Below are 16834 nucleotides of genomic sequence, written 5' to 3'. Positions count from 1 at the left end.
AGGGGTAGGACTCCTTAGGCCTCAATCATCCCTGAGTCGATTGGACGTATTGTTCTTGGTCCTTGGAGACCTTCGTCCAGATCTCGGCCGAGTTTACAAGTTCTTCCGGTTGATTTCCCGTCGGTTTTCGTTGTTTCGCGATCGAGGCGTGGATTTTATGCGTTCATGGTGACAATTGGTAGGCCGGATGTCGCGATTACTGTTGTCTTAAGCTCATCGCGTAATTTTAATTCGTTATTTCGGAAGTTGTTCAACCCCTTGCCTCGCGTCAGTCGAGTTTACACGTTGCTCTGTAGTTCATTCGCCAACGATTTCATACCGATAGATAAGGGAGTCCCTTTGGCTCAGGAATACGTACCTGTAACAACGACTCGGACCTTGAAGACCTACCCTAATTCGTCGGCGGAGTTTACTAATTTTTCTAGTCGGTGTTTCATTAGATTTATTCCGATGGTCAAGCGAATGTCTCGTCTTGCGATCAAAGTATGATTTTTCTGGTTCAACCCTCTACCGGCAACTCGTTCTCCGTTTCTAATACCGATCCAATATATCGATATCGAACAGAGCGTTCTAAATACGAACGCGATTCATTTCATTCATTTCCTCCGTTTTATATTCCCGCCGCATGATCCGATGATATTCGTCGGATGCGCCGATCCCAAAGAAGTAGGTTCAAAAATCCGCAGCCCAGAAGAGGCGCGCTTGAATGCGTCTGGCCCGGAGATAGGGACTCGGCGGGCTGGCCGGCGGATCCAATAAGAAGATCAGTCGACGTCGAATAAGTAGGTTCGAAAATCTGGGGAATAAAGTCGCGTGAAAGGGTGTCTAGCCGGGAGAGATCGCGTCGGTCTAGCCATCGCAGGGGCCGCGCATCCGAAGAATTCAATGTCACCGAACGGGATCGCGCTCTCGGCAGACATAACCGCGCAGAAAGAGCGAGGAACGAGAGAAGCGGCTTTCTGGTCTGCCGCTCGGCAGACAGTCAGCGCGCGCTTTCAATTTCTTCCGGCGGCGCGTTTACCAGAAAAATAGGGTCTCGATCCCGGGGGTCGGAGTTCCAATTACGCGGGGGACGCGTTTTTCATCGCTCCGCGGTGCAAAAAAGCGCGGCGCGGGACGCCGCGTTCTCGGGCTCCGGGGAAAAAAATCCAGTGAAAAGGGGTGAACATTTTCATCCCATTAGCGGCGACATCGTTACCCGTAGACGGGCACGGCGGGGCGAGGCGGGCCGGCGAGGAGGAGACGAGGGCGCGCGGGTTAAGCCTCGCGGATCTACCGCGATCCCAAAATAATAAACAGTAGCCGTCGATAAATCGACAGCGGACGGTTGCCGGGGGTGAGAAGTTGTCCGGCGATTCCCGGCTTATTCGATTCCGTCAGTGAGCTCCTCGTTACGAGATCCGCTCAATTACGAGTTCCTGGATAAATTACGAGCTTATGCGAGAAAATCTACGACCCACCCCCGGCCCTCGACGTCTGTGTACTCGAGCGCGCGCGCGCGCGTATCTGTGTAAACAGACCGCACACGCTGCCGAAAGCCTAATTCAGACCTAACGGGTTATGCGCGCGGATTCACACGTACACGGTGCGTCCCGGGGCCGCAGGGTGTGGGTGTGTGAAAGCGCCGCTTAAATCCATATAAATACGCGCCCATGAATCCATCCATTAATCAGATCCGCGATAGGGGGTCTCCGGGCCCGACGCCCGAGTGATTTCAACCCCCAACCCTCTCTCTCTCTCTTTCTCTCTCGCTCTTTCTACCTCTACCTCTCTCTACCTCTTTGGCTCTCTCTCTTTCTCTATCCGGTGGTTCTCCTTCCATCGAGCTTTTTTTCTTCTCCCGACTGTACATCTCTCTCTCCCTCTTCTCTCTCTCTTCTCTCTCTCTTCTCTCTCTCTTCTCTCTCTCTCTCTCTCTCCTACTTTTTCCCTCTTTCACCGATAGCTATACAGAGCTAGATAGAGGTCCGTTTGCAGGGGTCACTGGGAGATGGCAGCACCTCCATTAAAATTCGACGCGAACCTTCTGCGAGAATCCGATGTATGCTGTGTCATGCCCTGCTTATACCTCTGTATAGCCTAGCTTGCAAGTCTCCCTCCGCAAAGGTACGGCTGTCATTGCACACGTGTGGAAAATACGTGTGCAGGCGCGAAGGCGGCCGGTTATAACCTACGACTCCGTAGGTTGTGAGCGGAATATGGTTTAGGAGTTCGGAGCCCGGAGGGGGATCGAGGGTGGCCGGCCGGGCCGGGTCGGGCCGTGCACCGGGCTCTCTGCGCCTATGTGTCCCCGAACGGCAGAGAATCTGTTCAACATTTTTCTCCTGTTCGCCGGTCCATCTTCTCTTCTCCCTTCGGCAGCGTTCCTCCAGGGACCGTCGAGGCTGTTTCACGTTTTGTTGGGTTCCCGTGTCGGGAACAATTTCGATTTGTTAACCGGTCCGTGGGCCCGGTCGCCCTCCGCGCGCACACCGCCGGAGGGCGGGGAAGGGACGCGGAAATATCGATGGCGCGCGGGAACTTTTCCCCATTGGCGGTGGCGCGCGCGAAGGATGTCAGGTGTTCGATAAATGCTGAATCACTGCAATTTTGCATTTTTAAAGTCCTGCACCCCCACGCGGATCCAGCCTATTTCTCGGACGCCGTGTTGGAGCAACTCCCCGGGAAAAAAGGAACACACAGAGAGGAGCACGCCGGGTAGCTGCGTGCTGCTCCGGGTGCTCCCTACCCTTTTTTCCCGATTTCCATCCCCCCGCCGGCTCCTCTGCTCGCTCAACCCCCTCGGAAAGCCGATTTATCACCGAATCAAGCGGCCGCTTTCTACCTCGTCCCAGTTAAACTACCTCGCTAATTAAAAAAAATAGAGAACTTCTGGGAGCCGGCATCGCCGCCGCCGCCGCCACTGCCACTGCCTCTACCGCCTCCACCGCCGTCGACGCGGCCGGAGTTCATCCTCTTTTCTTCCCGCGGCCCGGATGCTTCTGCTTGCGCGTTCGTTTTCCCGGCCGACCGACCGACCGAAAGCTTTTCCCGTAAATCCGCAGGCGGCGTAACCGCGCTCTCTCCGGAGTCCGGGAGAGAGAAAGAGAGAAAGAAAGAGAAAGAGGGAGAAAGATAGAGAGAGAGAGAGAGAGAGAGACCCCGGGGCACGGACCAAAGCGATTCGTTAAACGCTCGTACAGAAGTTATCCCGCATGGCTCTGAATGCCGCAGAAGGTCGGATAACAATCGATTATCGTGGCTCGACGGGTCCCCCGGAGCAACAACACTCTGTTGCCAGCGCGCGCTCGAGGGGCGGATGATCCTAGGCAGGAAGCGAGGGCCGAGCTTTCGGTGGTTACAGCCTAGCTGCTCTGCCTAGCTCTCTGCCTAGCTCTCTGCCTAGCTCCTCTGCCTAGCTCTCTCTCTCTCTCTCTCTCTTCTCTCTTCCTCTCTCTTTATCTCTCTTTCTCTCTGTCTCTCTTTCCGTCTACCTCGCTGCCCTAGGTACGCGTAACGCTTAGGCATTAATTTGCATCCTCGGTAATCCTTAATTTACAACTCCGACGGAGTTTTCCAGGGGGTTGTAGGTAGCATCGGCGGGTTCTCCGCGGAATTGGCTCGGTGTGCACCCCCACGGACGCGAACGGGCGACACGTACACGCGCGCACACCTTATCGCCGAGCTGGAACACGTAGAAAGCTACCAGGGGCGGTTTGCGATGGTAGGGGCTCGGTTGGCGAGCTGGTGGGGGTTGTGGAGAGGTAGAGAGCAGCGTGGAGAGGGACTCCTGGGTGCCGGGGACGGGGATACCGTGGAGAGGGAGAGAGGGAAAGAGAGAAAGAGAGAGAGAGAAAGGGAGCGAGAGAGTGAGCGAGAGTGAGAGAGGAGAGAGATGTTGAGGAAGGTGCAGCGGACGGTGTGCGGTGGTTCCAGGGGTGCGAGGGGCAAGCGGGAAAAGGGATTCGGCAGACTGGGGCTGTGGCTGGGGCTTGGATAGTCCGACTGGCCTCGATGGTGGGGCTTTGAGGGGCAAGGAGGGCCAGGGAGGGGTAGGCAGGGGCGCTGTGAAATGGCGGAACGTCGAGGCCGGGGTAGGGGACAGTCGTGGAAGGACGAAAAGAGGGGCGATGGACGGAGGTCGAGAGTCGCGGGTTGGCTCACTCTGCGGCTCCCGCCGCTCGGGAGCAGACACGCGGGGCCAAAGACTAATTTGAACCTATTTTATTAACAAAACAAAAACATACATATTTGTAAATAACACTAAATAACACGCAAAAATCAAATACACAACCAACGTCTCCTTCAAAAGAAACGTCTCTCTGTACCTACTCTACAAAGACAAGATATTTCTTCACCAACCAACCAACCAACAACAACAACATCAACAAAGAAAGAACGAAAAGAAACTCTTAGGCCTCTGTAAAGACAACAACAGCAACCAACAACATCCAACAACAAAACAAAAATACAAGAACACGGAACGCGAAATACGAGACAAAAACGTAGAAACTATTTCCAGTCCCTTGTAAAAGCCGTCGTTGCGAAGCCCGGATACGCGTGGAGAAGGACACGAGGATAAGGGATACTTGAGGGAGGAGAGAGGTGAGAGAGAGCGAGAGAGAAAGAGAGAGAGAGAGAGAGAAAGAGAGAGAGGGACAGGGCAGTCAGTGAGGGGGCGAGAAGAGAGAGAGAGAGAGAGTAAGAGTAAGAGTAAGAGTAAGAGAGAGAGAGGACCGTCTATTTTCGGGAGTTACCACTGGTTCGCGAGGAGGAAGGAAAGAGTGGCACGAGGGATCGAAGGGTGAAGTAACAGCAAGAAGGGCAATCGAGGAACCGCACGTGAAGAGAGGATGCAAGGGCCGAGGAAGTCGTGAAGGGCGATCGCGGGCGAAATATCTCGTTTTTAAGTTTCTCTCTATACTCTGTGTGACCCTTACATTATTTTGTCCCTCCGACAGGGACGGGTTCGGTGTTGTAACTTAGGATATAAGAAGAACAAAGAGCTCCGGAACGCACAACCATAAAACGAAATCCGTGGAGGAGGAGGTGAAGGAGGAGGAGAATAGAAGAAAAGAAAAGGAAGCCAGAGGAGAGAAACGCGAGAGAAAGGGAAAGAGAGCGAGGGAAAGAGATAGATCGAGAGTGTGTGTTTGCCTGCGCGAGATATAGGAAGAGAGGAAAAAGAGGTCGACAGAGGGAGAGGAGACGGTAAATCCAGGGAAAGCGAAAAGGGCCAAGGCGATCGTAACGAGGCAAGGGAAACAAGGTCGGACCGGAGAGAAGAGAGAGAGCCGAGGCAGACGGCCAAGAAAAGAGCGGAATAGAAGAAGGAGCGTTGTTCCGTTAGAAGAGAGAAAGAGAGAAAGAAAGAGAGAGTGAGAGAGAGAGAAAGAGAGAGAGAGGAGAGAGCGTGTATAAAATATTATCGAGGCTGCAGTTTTTTATACTTGTACGAGCGAGTACGTCCTAGGAGAGGAGAGCCCCGAGGAGAGAAGAGGAGAGGAGGACGAGCAAACGAGCAGGAGAAGAGACAGCAGCGGGTTTCCGAGGCTCGAGGTTCGAGGTTCGAGGGTTCGCGGGACCGTTTTCCACGCGCCCGACCCTCCACGTGTGCCGCGCGTGACTCTCTGTGACTCTCGGCTTCTCCTTCGTTCTTCTTCTCGCTCGTTTGTCTTTGGTATTTCGCGGCGAGGCGAGTCGAGGCGAGTCGAGGCGAGTCGAGGCGAGGCGGGAGGGGGGCTTGTCTTTTCGGATTGACCGCGAGGATCGGGAGACCGCGGAGAGAGACAGTTGTCGACAGGACAAGCTGGCTCGCGTACACGATCCTGCGGGGGATATGCCTTGCCGTTCTAAGGGGAACCACCACCCACGTGCACGAGCCTCACGCAGAGGGCAACGTCAAGCGAGTCGTGTTTCCATCCTAGAACCCGGCAGCAAACTCTCCTGACAAAAGGAGTGCCGTCGCAGCTTGTCACGGTCGGGGATCGCGAGCGCCGACCACTGTCGAGTCGCCATATCAGCCGCACGCTCGTCGAAGCGCACGAGGAGCCCGGGGATGCCAGCGAGGGGAGCGCAGCAGCGATCGCGGTTAGCGTACGTCCAAGGACGATGACGATCGGCCACGATCGGTAAGATCCAGGAAGCGGTCGCTCGAACGAGCGCCACGGAAATGGCGGGCTACAATCATTCGAACCCGCAGCGTGTCGTCTATCACGCGACCTACCCGACGCCGCTCGCACCAAGTGAGTCCTGATCTCGTAGAGAGTCGCCAAATCCGGCCCTTTTTTCGTGGCCCTTTTATAGAACGTTTTGCTCGTATATCGGCAGAGATTATCGACCATGGCTGACAACCACCTCTCTTCACTGAGAAACGCTTCTTCTTCTTTTTGCATCCTCTCGCTTCTTTACGCTTTCCTTCATTCTTCTTCTACTTCTACTTCTACTTCTACTTCTACTACTATTCTTCTACTACTTCTACTTCTTCTTCTTCTACTACTATATAGACGAGGCACGAGGCTGACTAGTTTTTTGTTTCCGGCTTTCTCTTTTCAGGACACGTTCTTTCTGTTCGACGCGCCGATCATTTATTGTACATTATACGCATCAGATCGTCCGGAAAGATCGTTTAAAATCTTTTATACGAATTCAATGAAACGAACTGTCTGAACAACCTAATATATAGGGTAGCGAAGTCGGTTACCGCGTGGTAACCAATGTGCTCTCCCTTTGATTTCTCTTCGGGCGCGATTCACTTTATATTTATCGCGGATGAGACATGTTCAATTTTTTCTTTACTAAAAAATAAACGAAATAAGGCATTAGAAAAATTTTATATATATATTATAGACTTTCTTGCTTTTTTTTCATAGCCGAATCGAACGAAATTGAGGTATTACTCATCTTTATATCGGACAGGGCCGCCGGGCACTGGCAGAAAATTCATAATACGCTGAAGGTATTGGCAATAAATTACCGCGGAGCCGAGAAAGTGCAGCTGCACCGCCGGTGATATCAATAACACTCTCGTACGGCCAGGGGCGGTAAACTGACATATTTCAGCCGGGCCCGACGGCCGTTTCCTTAATGTCTCGATACGTCGACCGGCCGCGCGTAATTTATTCGGATAATTTGTACGCGCGCGTACGGTGACCATTTTTGTGCGTCGGGCATACGTCCCCGCTGGGGACGTCGCATTTTTCTACGTCGATGGTTTCCGGTTAATAGCGCCCGACCAATTGCACCGCCACGTGACCCAGAAAATTGAATTACTCGATTGGTGCGCCGTTCGTTCGATAAAAAATAATTCTCGGCTCTCTAAAAATAGGAAAACCTTCCCTTGGCTATATCTTTTTCTCCCTTTCGCTCTATTTCTCTCTTTTTTATTCTCTCTTTCTCTTTCTCTCTCTCTCACTCTCTCATACACACGCATAAAAACACACGTACGCATAAACACACATACTCTTTCTCTGATACACACGTGCATACACACACGCGTACACTTTCTCTCTCTCTCTCTCACTCTCTCTCTCTCTCTCTCTCTCTCTCTCTTTCTCGCTCACAAATCAATTACGCATTTGAATTCCTGGAAACGTAACGTTAGCCACGTGAAAAATGCATTACCTTCGTCGGGTGTCGTTTTCTTGTTCTCGCATAAAAGAACCGGGCGAGGGTGAGGGCGGCCGAGGGCGAGGGGGGAGCGTAAAGGGGGAGTCGGTTGCGTTCCCTGATCGATAACAGCTTCGATCCGTTGCATATAAACACGTCTAATGATGTGTTATGCAAACGTCTAAGCTTTCGCCGGAATAAATGCGCGAGCACGAATTTACGGTAACTCGCGTGACACGCGGAATGATCAGATTACGAAGCGAGTACTCGAATGATAGAGTTAACAAAAGCCGGTGTAAACGAAACCCGTCGATGGAAGGTGGGTTGGCGGGAGACGGGGGCCGGGGAAGGGGGGGTTGTGTTCGGTCGAACGGGGTTGACGGAGCAGGCGAGATCGGGGGTGGCAGGCGAATATCGAGTTCCCCTGAATATTGGAAGCTGTTTCCCCGCGAAATATCCGACGTTCGAGAGCAGCATTTTCATCGCGTCTTTATTGCTCTGTTTAGATGGGGACCCGATAAAACTTCCGGAAAATTTGGAGACCTTGCCACGGGCCGAGCATTTCCCGACCCAGAGGCACCGATGGAACACCAACGAGGTGAGTCGCACAAACACACACGCACACACATACACACGCACACGATGAAAAAACCACGATCCTAATCTAGGCGAAACACAGTGGGTGCATGGAATAGAGGGGAAAACGTGGCCGGCACCGAACACGAGTCACCGGCTTTCGATACGATCGGTGTGTTTCATTTAATTCGATGCAACCGGACGCGCGGCAGAAAAAAAAAGAACGACACGCAATTTCGGTGCACCGCGGCGCGGCGGCCGACTCTTTTAAATTGTAAATTCGAGGGCGAAATTAGAGGGTGCCAAATCTGCCCGGCCGCTGCTCTATCGAGCGAGGGCTCGTTAGAAAAAGCCCGCCACGTGGCGAATTACGCTAAAGTGTCCTGCACCATCGAACCGCGTCCATTAAAGGGGGGGGGGACAAACTTTTCCAATTTTTCGTCGGCTTGAAATCTCTCGATCGTTTGCGCGGATCAAAATATATTACGGATCGACTTGCTTCCTCCGAAGCAAGTGGAAACGGTCAGTCTGTAGTCGGGCGTCTTCTGCACGCCCTGCTGCATCTCGCAAGTTTATTCGCGTGGCCTTTACGTCGTCGTTTAAATCTTTAATGCGCCGCAAGTGGAAACAGTTCGCCTATAGTCGGACGCGCTTTTAAAATTCCTTCAGATAGTCCACATCTCGGGAATTTGATGCATTATACAAATCCGTGGAAGGCAGGCTCTCTCGCAGGTCCCAATCTCTTTAAAAGTACTTCGGCTTCGATCTAGTAAATAGAAACGGTCGGCCTATAGTCAGACATGTCGCACAATCCCTGCCGGATCTTCTCTGGTTCGCCGGTTCGTTCGAAACGGGCGCACTCTTTCGATAATTGCTTTTAGATCGTAACGCAAGGGAAGTGGTAACGGTTTGCCTTTAGTCAGACGTTGCTGCATCTTACGTGTCTAAATAATCGTGAAATCTGTGTGGACAAAATTCATACGAAGTGTGAAGAAATTATTCAGAAAATAATTACATCGAAATTCTCAGTAGAAATGGTCTGTCTTCGGCCAGACATTCTTCGCTACTCTAGCTACAGTTTTCTCTATCGTGACAACTCGTTCATTGAGGCAACGTCTCCAAAAAGAATCTCGTTTGAGTTATTAATACGAAGCAAAAGTGGAAGTAGTCTGTAGTTGGACGAACCACTCTAACAGCATCGTACCAGTCCAAACAACTACTTCATCGACACAGTGCCCCTAAAAAGACTCTCGTTCAAATCATTAATAAGAAGCAAGTGCAAACAGCTGTCCGTAGTCGGACAAACCACTCTAACAGCATCGTACCAGTCCAAACAACTACTTCGTCATCGACACAGTGCCCCTAAAAAGACTCTTGTTCAAATCATTAATAAGAAGCAAGTGCAAACAGTCTGTCCGTAGTCGGACAAACCACTCGGGCAACGTCTCGGCAATCTCGATGATTGAAAAAGCAACGACGAAAAAGAATCGTGTTTAAACGACCAAGTTTGAAGCAAGTGGAAACTGGTCCGGCGGTAGTCGGACGAACAACTCCAGCACCGTCTCGCCGATCCGAACTCATTGAACGGCGGAATGGCTCCGTAAAAGAATAGTAATTATGCCGTTTCATACGGAGCAAGTAGAAACAGTCCGCCGGTGGTCAGACGGCCCTCGCTTTCCGATCCCGTCGATCCGGAGGGAATTACTTTCGGCGAGCGGTAGGCTCGTCTGGCGTTTGAAAAAGGATTGCATCGGAACGGTTAATACGTTCCCGGGGCAGGCCGTTCGGTAACGGAGTTAGGGGAACGGCGTGTGCATTTGCACGGCATTCCGGTAGGCGCAACTGTAAAGTAAATAGCGACGTCGCAACGCCGCTGGTGCCTCGTACGTAGCGTCGGTGGTTAGAGAGGATAGATGCTGTCCGTTCGTGTGCAAGGCTCCGCGTCGGTGTGCAGGGGTGCACATACCAACACGTGGAGCCGCGTGCACTCGTAGGTGTACCGATGTAGTCCACTGCTACTCTGACCCCGGTCGGCCTCCGATCAATAGCTGGAGCCAGCTAGAGAGCTCAGCCGAGCCGAGTTGAGTTTTCAGTTCCGTCGAGTCGAACCCAATTGCGACCCTATGCCTCGCGATTATCGCGATAAGTCCCCTACTTATCGGCTTCTCGCACCGCCTCGCATTTTTTTTTCGAACCCTCCGACTTTCAGCGACTTCTCGTCCTCCCCTTCGTCTCCCCTATCTCGAGCTATATAACCGGAGAATTCGGGATGAGCCGCGCACGATGATTCGGAGGAAACCGCTTCTTTCGAGATCCTCTCCAGTCGGCTCCATCCCCCGCGGGCCCATTGTGATTTCCACCCCATTCGTAGGGCGCCCCGGACGGGGCATACCGTTTTTGTCGAACGTTCCAGCCTTAATGGTTCCAACAAGGGTGAATTGGCTTGTGAACATCGGGCAGAACGGCTGATTCATTCTTAACATTATCCGTGCGTTCCTTCGTGTCAGCTTTGCTGCCACGTCTCCCAAACAAACGTTACTCGATAGTAATCGCGATTGTGTATCGTATACGTCGACAGCACGTTCTTCCAACGAGATCTCTTTGTGCAGACACCGTCGCGAGAACCCAGGGCTCGGGGAAAATTGATTTTTGAAACGGTTTGCGTCTTCTCATGTGATACAGAATTTGGCAAACGTACCTTCCTTGAAATAGCAATTACATATGGAGACAGCATTTTCAAATATATTTAACTACGTGATATTGCCATTCTGGATTATACGAGAAGATACGAATATTTATAGTCCATTTACTGTTGCGAAAATCTATTGTTAACCTGAGCCCAGCGAAAACCGAAAACAATGCACGAGACTTTGAACAAAGTTGGACAGAGCCGGTTTGGTTCTCGGAGGATCTGCTAGTTGCCAGTTTCGTTCCGAATACTTCAGGATCTTCGCAGATTGTTTGATCCACCGTTCACGCGTTATAACACGTCCTCGGTCGACTCGGTGCACAGTGCGAACAGCAAACAGCTTCGTAAAACGTCCCGAGCAAAGCGCGATAACGAAGAGCACCGCGCGGGGTGCCGCCTCGTTCCCGGTGCTGGTGAATTCGATCTTAGGGGACGCGTGATCGCGTTGTCGCAGGACTCCCCCGCGCTGTTTTTTAATTGATCGTCGAGGGCCGAAGTCGAAGCGAAGTGGAAAGGCTCCTCTTCACCTCGCTTATCTATTGTAGCGTAATATGCATCGCTAATGAGGTCAACGTGGGGCTCGAGAGCGCGCCGCGGCGCGGCGTCGTCTTTTCATCCGGCCGTGCGTCGGTGTGTCTGGCGTGTTCCCGACCTAGCGCCGATGTAAAATTAGTGAGATCATAAATATGAATGAATCCCGTCGTTATGCCGGGCGGTTCCGGGAATTTCGAGGCGGAACCGAGCAGTGTATTGCTATCGCTATTGCTTCAATTTCTTTTTTCATTTAGTTCGAAGAGATAGAAAGAGCGAGAGAGAGAGAGGGGCAGTGAGACAGAGCGAGCGAAAACGACAGAGAGAAAGAGAGAGAGAGAGCGAGAGTGCGGCTGATGAAAGCGCGGGCCGCATCAGCGATTCATACTCGCGAAACTATTCATAGGATGAAGTTCTTGGGGAAGAAGTTAACGGGACAACTTTTCCGTGGAAAACCGAGCCGGAGGGGAGGGTGGCATAAGGGCGATCCCCATCCCTCCGTTGCACCCTGCCGAAATCCTCCGGCGGGCCAGCCCGGTGATCTTGTTTTCTCGCCCGTCTTTCCCTCGTCAAAGCCCCTCGGTTCTTCTTTTCCCCGGTCTCCGCCGGATCTTCTGCAAACGTCATTTTTCCGCGAGGCCTCTGACAGCATATGTGAGCACGTCATCAGGCGAGGACTCCCCCGGCCTTCATCTTTCACTGTTGCCCATAGCATTCAAGCCCGGATAACCGAGCAGATAAATGGGACATGCAAAACACTGGCGCAGCGGATTTGGACCGGCCGCCCGCGTGGTCAGAGTTCCACTGTTTCGAATAAATATATAATTCGAGGAGACTGGTTGTCGTCGTCCCCGTCGACGTCGACGTCGTCGTTTCGTCCCGCGCCCGCCCACGGCTGCACACAAGCCCGCCGCGGCCCGTCCGGGTCGCCGGGCTATGTAGGTTGGAAATTGAAATCCAGTTTACGAAATCGACGTAAGAGTCTATTGTTCCGTTTTTCCCTGGTCTCGCCGGGAATTTTTATTGACCCGATGCCAAATTCTAAGTCGTTATCGGAGACAGGCCGTAATCGAGTCTAAACTTCAAACGAGCGCAAACTTGCTCGATGCTCTCCGTACGCCGTCGAGCGAATCAATTCCCCCGGAGCCGAATTCTTCCGCGGAAACTTTTCCTATTAACTTGCTTTTTTAATAGCCCCGATTATACGGGCCGCGGCGATTTATCGAGCAAGAAAAAAGAACGGGACGTCTGTTTGTTTCGGGTCGTTTCCATCGATCTTCCCCTGCGTTTCGCTCCCCGCCCCGCCCTGTCCCGCCTATCCCCCTTCAACCCGTCCGCGGATCGCGAGCTGTGTTTCGCTACTTTCGTTTTCGCCCATCTGCAACCGATCGGCCCCGATAATTCCGCGGGACTCCCGAGACTTCGTGCTTCGGTTCGCTCTTATTACCGTCGCCTGATGAAATCCCATTTGTAACGAGACATTACGTCGAATGTATTCCGGGAGGGGAATTATAGTAATAAGTTTTAGCACATAGCCGACGGAAAGCACATCATTTGTTTTGCACTTTTAGCTTCGGTAATAGCCGCTAATGACGTTGATTTATTAACCGGTATCCGACTGTAATGGCGAATAAGCGGATCTGGAACGTAAACCCTTCTACAGCGCGTCTCAAATCCTATTACGTTCGCGAATGGACGCGACTGGCTCAAAATTATAATTGGAAAATTTATATTGTCGTTCTCTTGCCGCTTTGTCCACGTTCTGCTTCGTTTCCGGAGGAATTTTAATCCTATGAATCTCAGGAGGCTAATCTGATTTGCTGCTTTTTACTTAGCGTTTTAGCGCATCGGTACGTACTTCGCAAGGGTTATTTATCGAAAATCAACCTCGTATGTGTCTAGTCGTTCCAGAGTTGGTTCTACGTACTCCACGTTAAGTGCCATCGCTGTTTTCAATTCTAATTTGTACAAAGATTTATTCACAAACTTCTTCCTCTATGTCTGTACATTGAAAACTGTTTCTACTTTCTACCGTTTTCAATTCTAATTTATACAGAAATGAATTTATTCACAATCTTCTTCCTCTATGTCTGTACATTGCAGACTGTTTCTACTTATGCCACGCAAAGTGCATCACCGTTTTCAATTCTAATTTATACAGAAATGAATTTATTCACAATCTTCTTCCTCTATGTCTGCACATTGCAGACTGTTTCTACTTATTCCACGCAGAGTGCATCACTGTTTTCAATTCTATTATATACACAGAAATTAACTTATTCATAATCTTCTTCTTCCTCTATGTCTGTTCTTTACAGACTCGTTCTGCTTATGCCACACAAAGTGCATCACCGTTTTCGATTCTAATTTATACAGAAATTAATTTATCGACCATCTTGTTCCTCTATGTCTGTTCATTGCGGACTGTTTCTACTTATTCCCCGCAAAGTGCTTCATTATTTTGAATTCTAACTTGTACAGTAATTAATTTCTTCACGATCTGCTTCATCTATGTCTGTCCCTTGCACACAGTTTCTATTTAATGCACAGAGAGTGCATCCGTTCAACGTTCAACATGAATTTATTCGCAAATGAATTTTTACAAAATATTTTTCATCTCTGCCTGTTCATTACATACCGTTTCTACTGATTTATTCTATTCCGTGATAAACCTCTTCGCAACGCCTATGTACAATAAAATTCAGTCTTCGATCGTCCGTGTATAAATCCCAAATACCAAAGAGTGTCTCGCTACTTTGTTATATCGCTCGGTAACAGCTCATAAAATTCTATCGCCAGTACAAAATCATTTCTTATCCCCTGCTCGAAGATGCAACGCTTCCTCAATCGTTCGCATTTATGTCTTCAAAAATAACGTCTCCTGCGACCGCATTGTGAATTCCCCTGTACCACCGTTTGCCAGTGAATCATTGTACACGATCGACGGAACGATAGCGTAGCTCGCTCGTAGAGGACAGATCCGTTGCCGCATAAAATCCGTTCGGTTGTCTTCGGCGTTGAAACGGTTTTTACGGGATTCCGGATTACAGTTTCGATTTTCCATTCGGCGGTGACACGCCGGCCGGGCCCCTCCGTCAGTTTTCTCCGATAACATTTCGTTTAATTGATGAGCATACGTAGCCCGGCCGGCTATCTGTAAGCGGAAATCGATCCGAAAACAATGTTTCTGTTTGCTTATTGATTTCCGATTGCCGGCCGAGTATAAATGCACTGAATGGGCACAGTTTGCCCGTGTACACAATGACAGGCCGGGCGCAATTAAACGTTAGTTTGCACCGTCGGTAACGCAATTTCCGAGCCGCCGCGGCGTTTTTCCCTAAATTGTATTCGGACGCGGCGCCGAAATTGATTTCGGTAAATACGGGCCCATTATTGTTCTCGGGGTCAATATTTGCCTGCCTCCGTCTGCGCTAATTTTCGGCGGCGCTGATTTCCAAACCCTTAGCGCCGGACCGTTCCGCATACGTGTGTCTGTATGTGTGTGTGTGTATGCCTCTGTACGCAAATCGAGGAGACACGGATTACGCCGCTCGGAATCCAGCAGCCTTTCTCATTATCGTTTCACGAATTTCCTGGAATATCGAAGGAGTCCGCGGACGAAATGTAGGTCCCCGGTTCCCATCGGCGAAATAATATCCATTTGCCCCGGCGCACGCCGCGCCACAAAAGGTCCAGGAAACTGGATAATTTTCCTGGGATGACGGAGGAACCGGTGCACCGGAACGCTCGCATCGATATGCAATTTCTCAGCGTGCACCACGGTTTCCGAGCATCGTTACCGGCCGCATTCCCGGTCGAACGATCCCCGGCCCTCTTTTTTTCGCCGATCGCACAAAAGGCAATACCAGGAAGTGCTTGTTACCCGTTTCGTGTTTGTCCGACACAATCCCTTTGCGAGCCGCACCGGAATTTTCGGTCCCGACACCGGCCACAGAGCCCGCGAACATCCTGTCAGACCCACGTTTACGTCCGCGCACGCGAATCTTTTCAATAAAACGTATCCGAATGGTCCGCTATTGTAAATGAGTCCACGTGCGACGCTGTTTATTCCGCGGATCAGACGATCCGTAAGGTCGCGCGATTATCATTTCGATTTCAATTTATCGCACAATAATTGCCCGATGATAATAATAACAATCGTGACGGTAACAACGCGATTAATTCGTCGAATACCATCGAGGGCGAAGTTGACAAGAATGAACGTTTCCGATCGGCGCTTCGCAGTTTTTAACAAATCAATCATTTTATTTACGGTCGAATGACGTATCGGACGTAACTGTTGACGCAATTGTGAACACGTGAAATGGAAATCGTAATTAAAAGTCGTCTGGACCCGGCTATTAGAACGTTGTTCCGTTTTTATCGCGACGTCGCTGGATTAATTATTTGGTCGAAGAAAACCTTGAAAGGATGTTTGTTTTCCGGCAGCTTTCAACTTAAAACAGGGTATTTCTGCTTCCATCCGACGCTTGACCATTTACAATTCAAATGTGAACGAAAATTGAGGGAGGACCCTCGCCGAAATGACAGTGACAAATGAACAATTTGATAGCGGGATATTCGAGAGCGTGTACACACATATATGTAGGACAGTGTGTACGTGTTTCCAGCAGGACAGTTTTTCCGTAATGCGAGTTTTAATGGCGGTGGTTAATTAAACGTTCGAATCGATGGGAAGCCGATGACGGTAAAAATGGCAGAGAGGTGTCCGATAAACACGAACGGCCCGCTCGAAGTACGAACAGTCACGAGACCGTGGTTCGACACCGTTGACAGGAATGTTCGTCGCGATATCGACGTTTCTGTGTCGCCCGTCTCCTTGTCCGACCGTACGCTGTCTCGTACTACTTGAAACGCTGCAGTTTATCACACTCCTGCATTTTCGGCAGGGTATTCAAAGATTTTATTGCTTCTGCACGTTCCACTGGCTCCGCTCGCCATTTCCTCGGGCTTGTTTGTTGTCTGACCATTAACGGGAATATTCTACTGGCAACCGGAGACCGTAAGGAGACCCCTTAAATATCTTTCGACAATGTTGCCGGGAACTGCCGACGTCCCTGCATCGCGAATTCCTGCAGTACTTTTTCTAAGCAATTGTTGACATCCAGTGAATTCTACGTCTAAGAAATTCTAGTAATTGTTAACTGCTTTTTCTTTTACGTAATTTTATCAGAATATATTTATACGAACAGGTTTAGGACTTTAGAGTAAAATTTTCGATTCGAATAAATTTTTATCGGGACAAATTTATTCGGTAGTAAATAAAATTGTACTTCGTTGTCTTCATCTTTTATTCGAATTAAATTTCGTCCAACTCTGCTGTTCATAGAGTGCACGATCAAAAATCTGCTTGTTCCACTGTCCGACCAAGCGGCGGTGATTCTACTTAAAAGTTCCTCGTACATGCCAGCAAGAATGAACAAGTTCGTG

At 50.4% G+C, this 16834-nt stretch overlaps 1 protein-coding gene across 11 annotated transcripts in view; it reads left to right on the top strand.

Moving 5' to 3' along the window:
* The window catches only part of Camta (Calmodulin-binding transcription activator), a 78739-nt gene that overhangs the window by 33616 nt on the left and 28289 nt on the right, over positions 1–16834 (top strand). For 7 of the 11 annotated variants that reach the window (XM_076521107.1, XM_076521102.1, XM_076521100.1 and 4 more), the window contains exon 4: positions 8094–8185. In XM_076521107.1, coding sequence (XP_076377222.1) covers positions 8094–8185 — 92 coding nt within the window. Of the gene's footprint in view, positions 1–4093; positions 6225–8093; positions 8186–16834 lie in introns of those variants that run through there. The other 4 variants (XM_076521108.1, XM_076521111.1, XM_076521110.1 and 1 more) reach the window with 4 other exon arrangements.

This window comes from Megalopta genalis, chromosome 4, assembly GCF_051020955.1.
Source record: "Megalopta genalis isolate 19385.01 chromosome 4, iyMegGena1_principal, whole genome shotgun sequence".
Taxonomy (NCBI): Eukaryota; Metazoa; Arthropoda; class Insecta; order Hymenoptera; family Halictidae; genus Megalopta; species Megalopta genalis.
The sequence above is the reverse complement of the archived record's forward strand: the minus strand, read 5'-3'. Positions and strand labels throughout refer to the sequence as shown.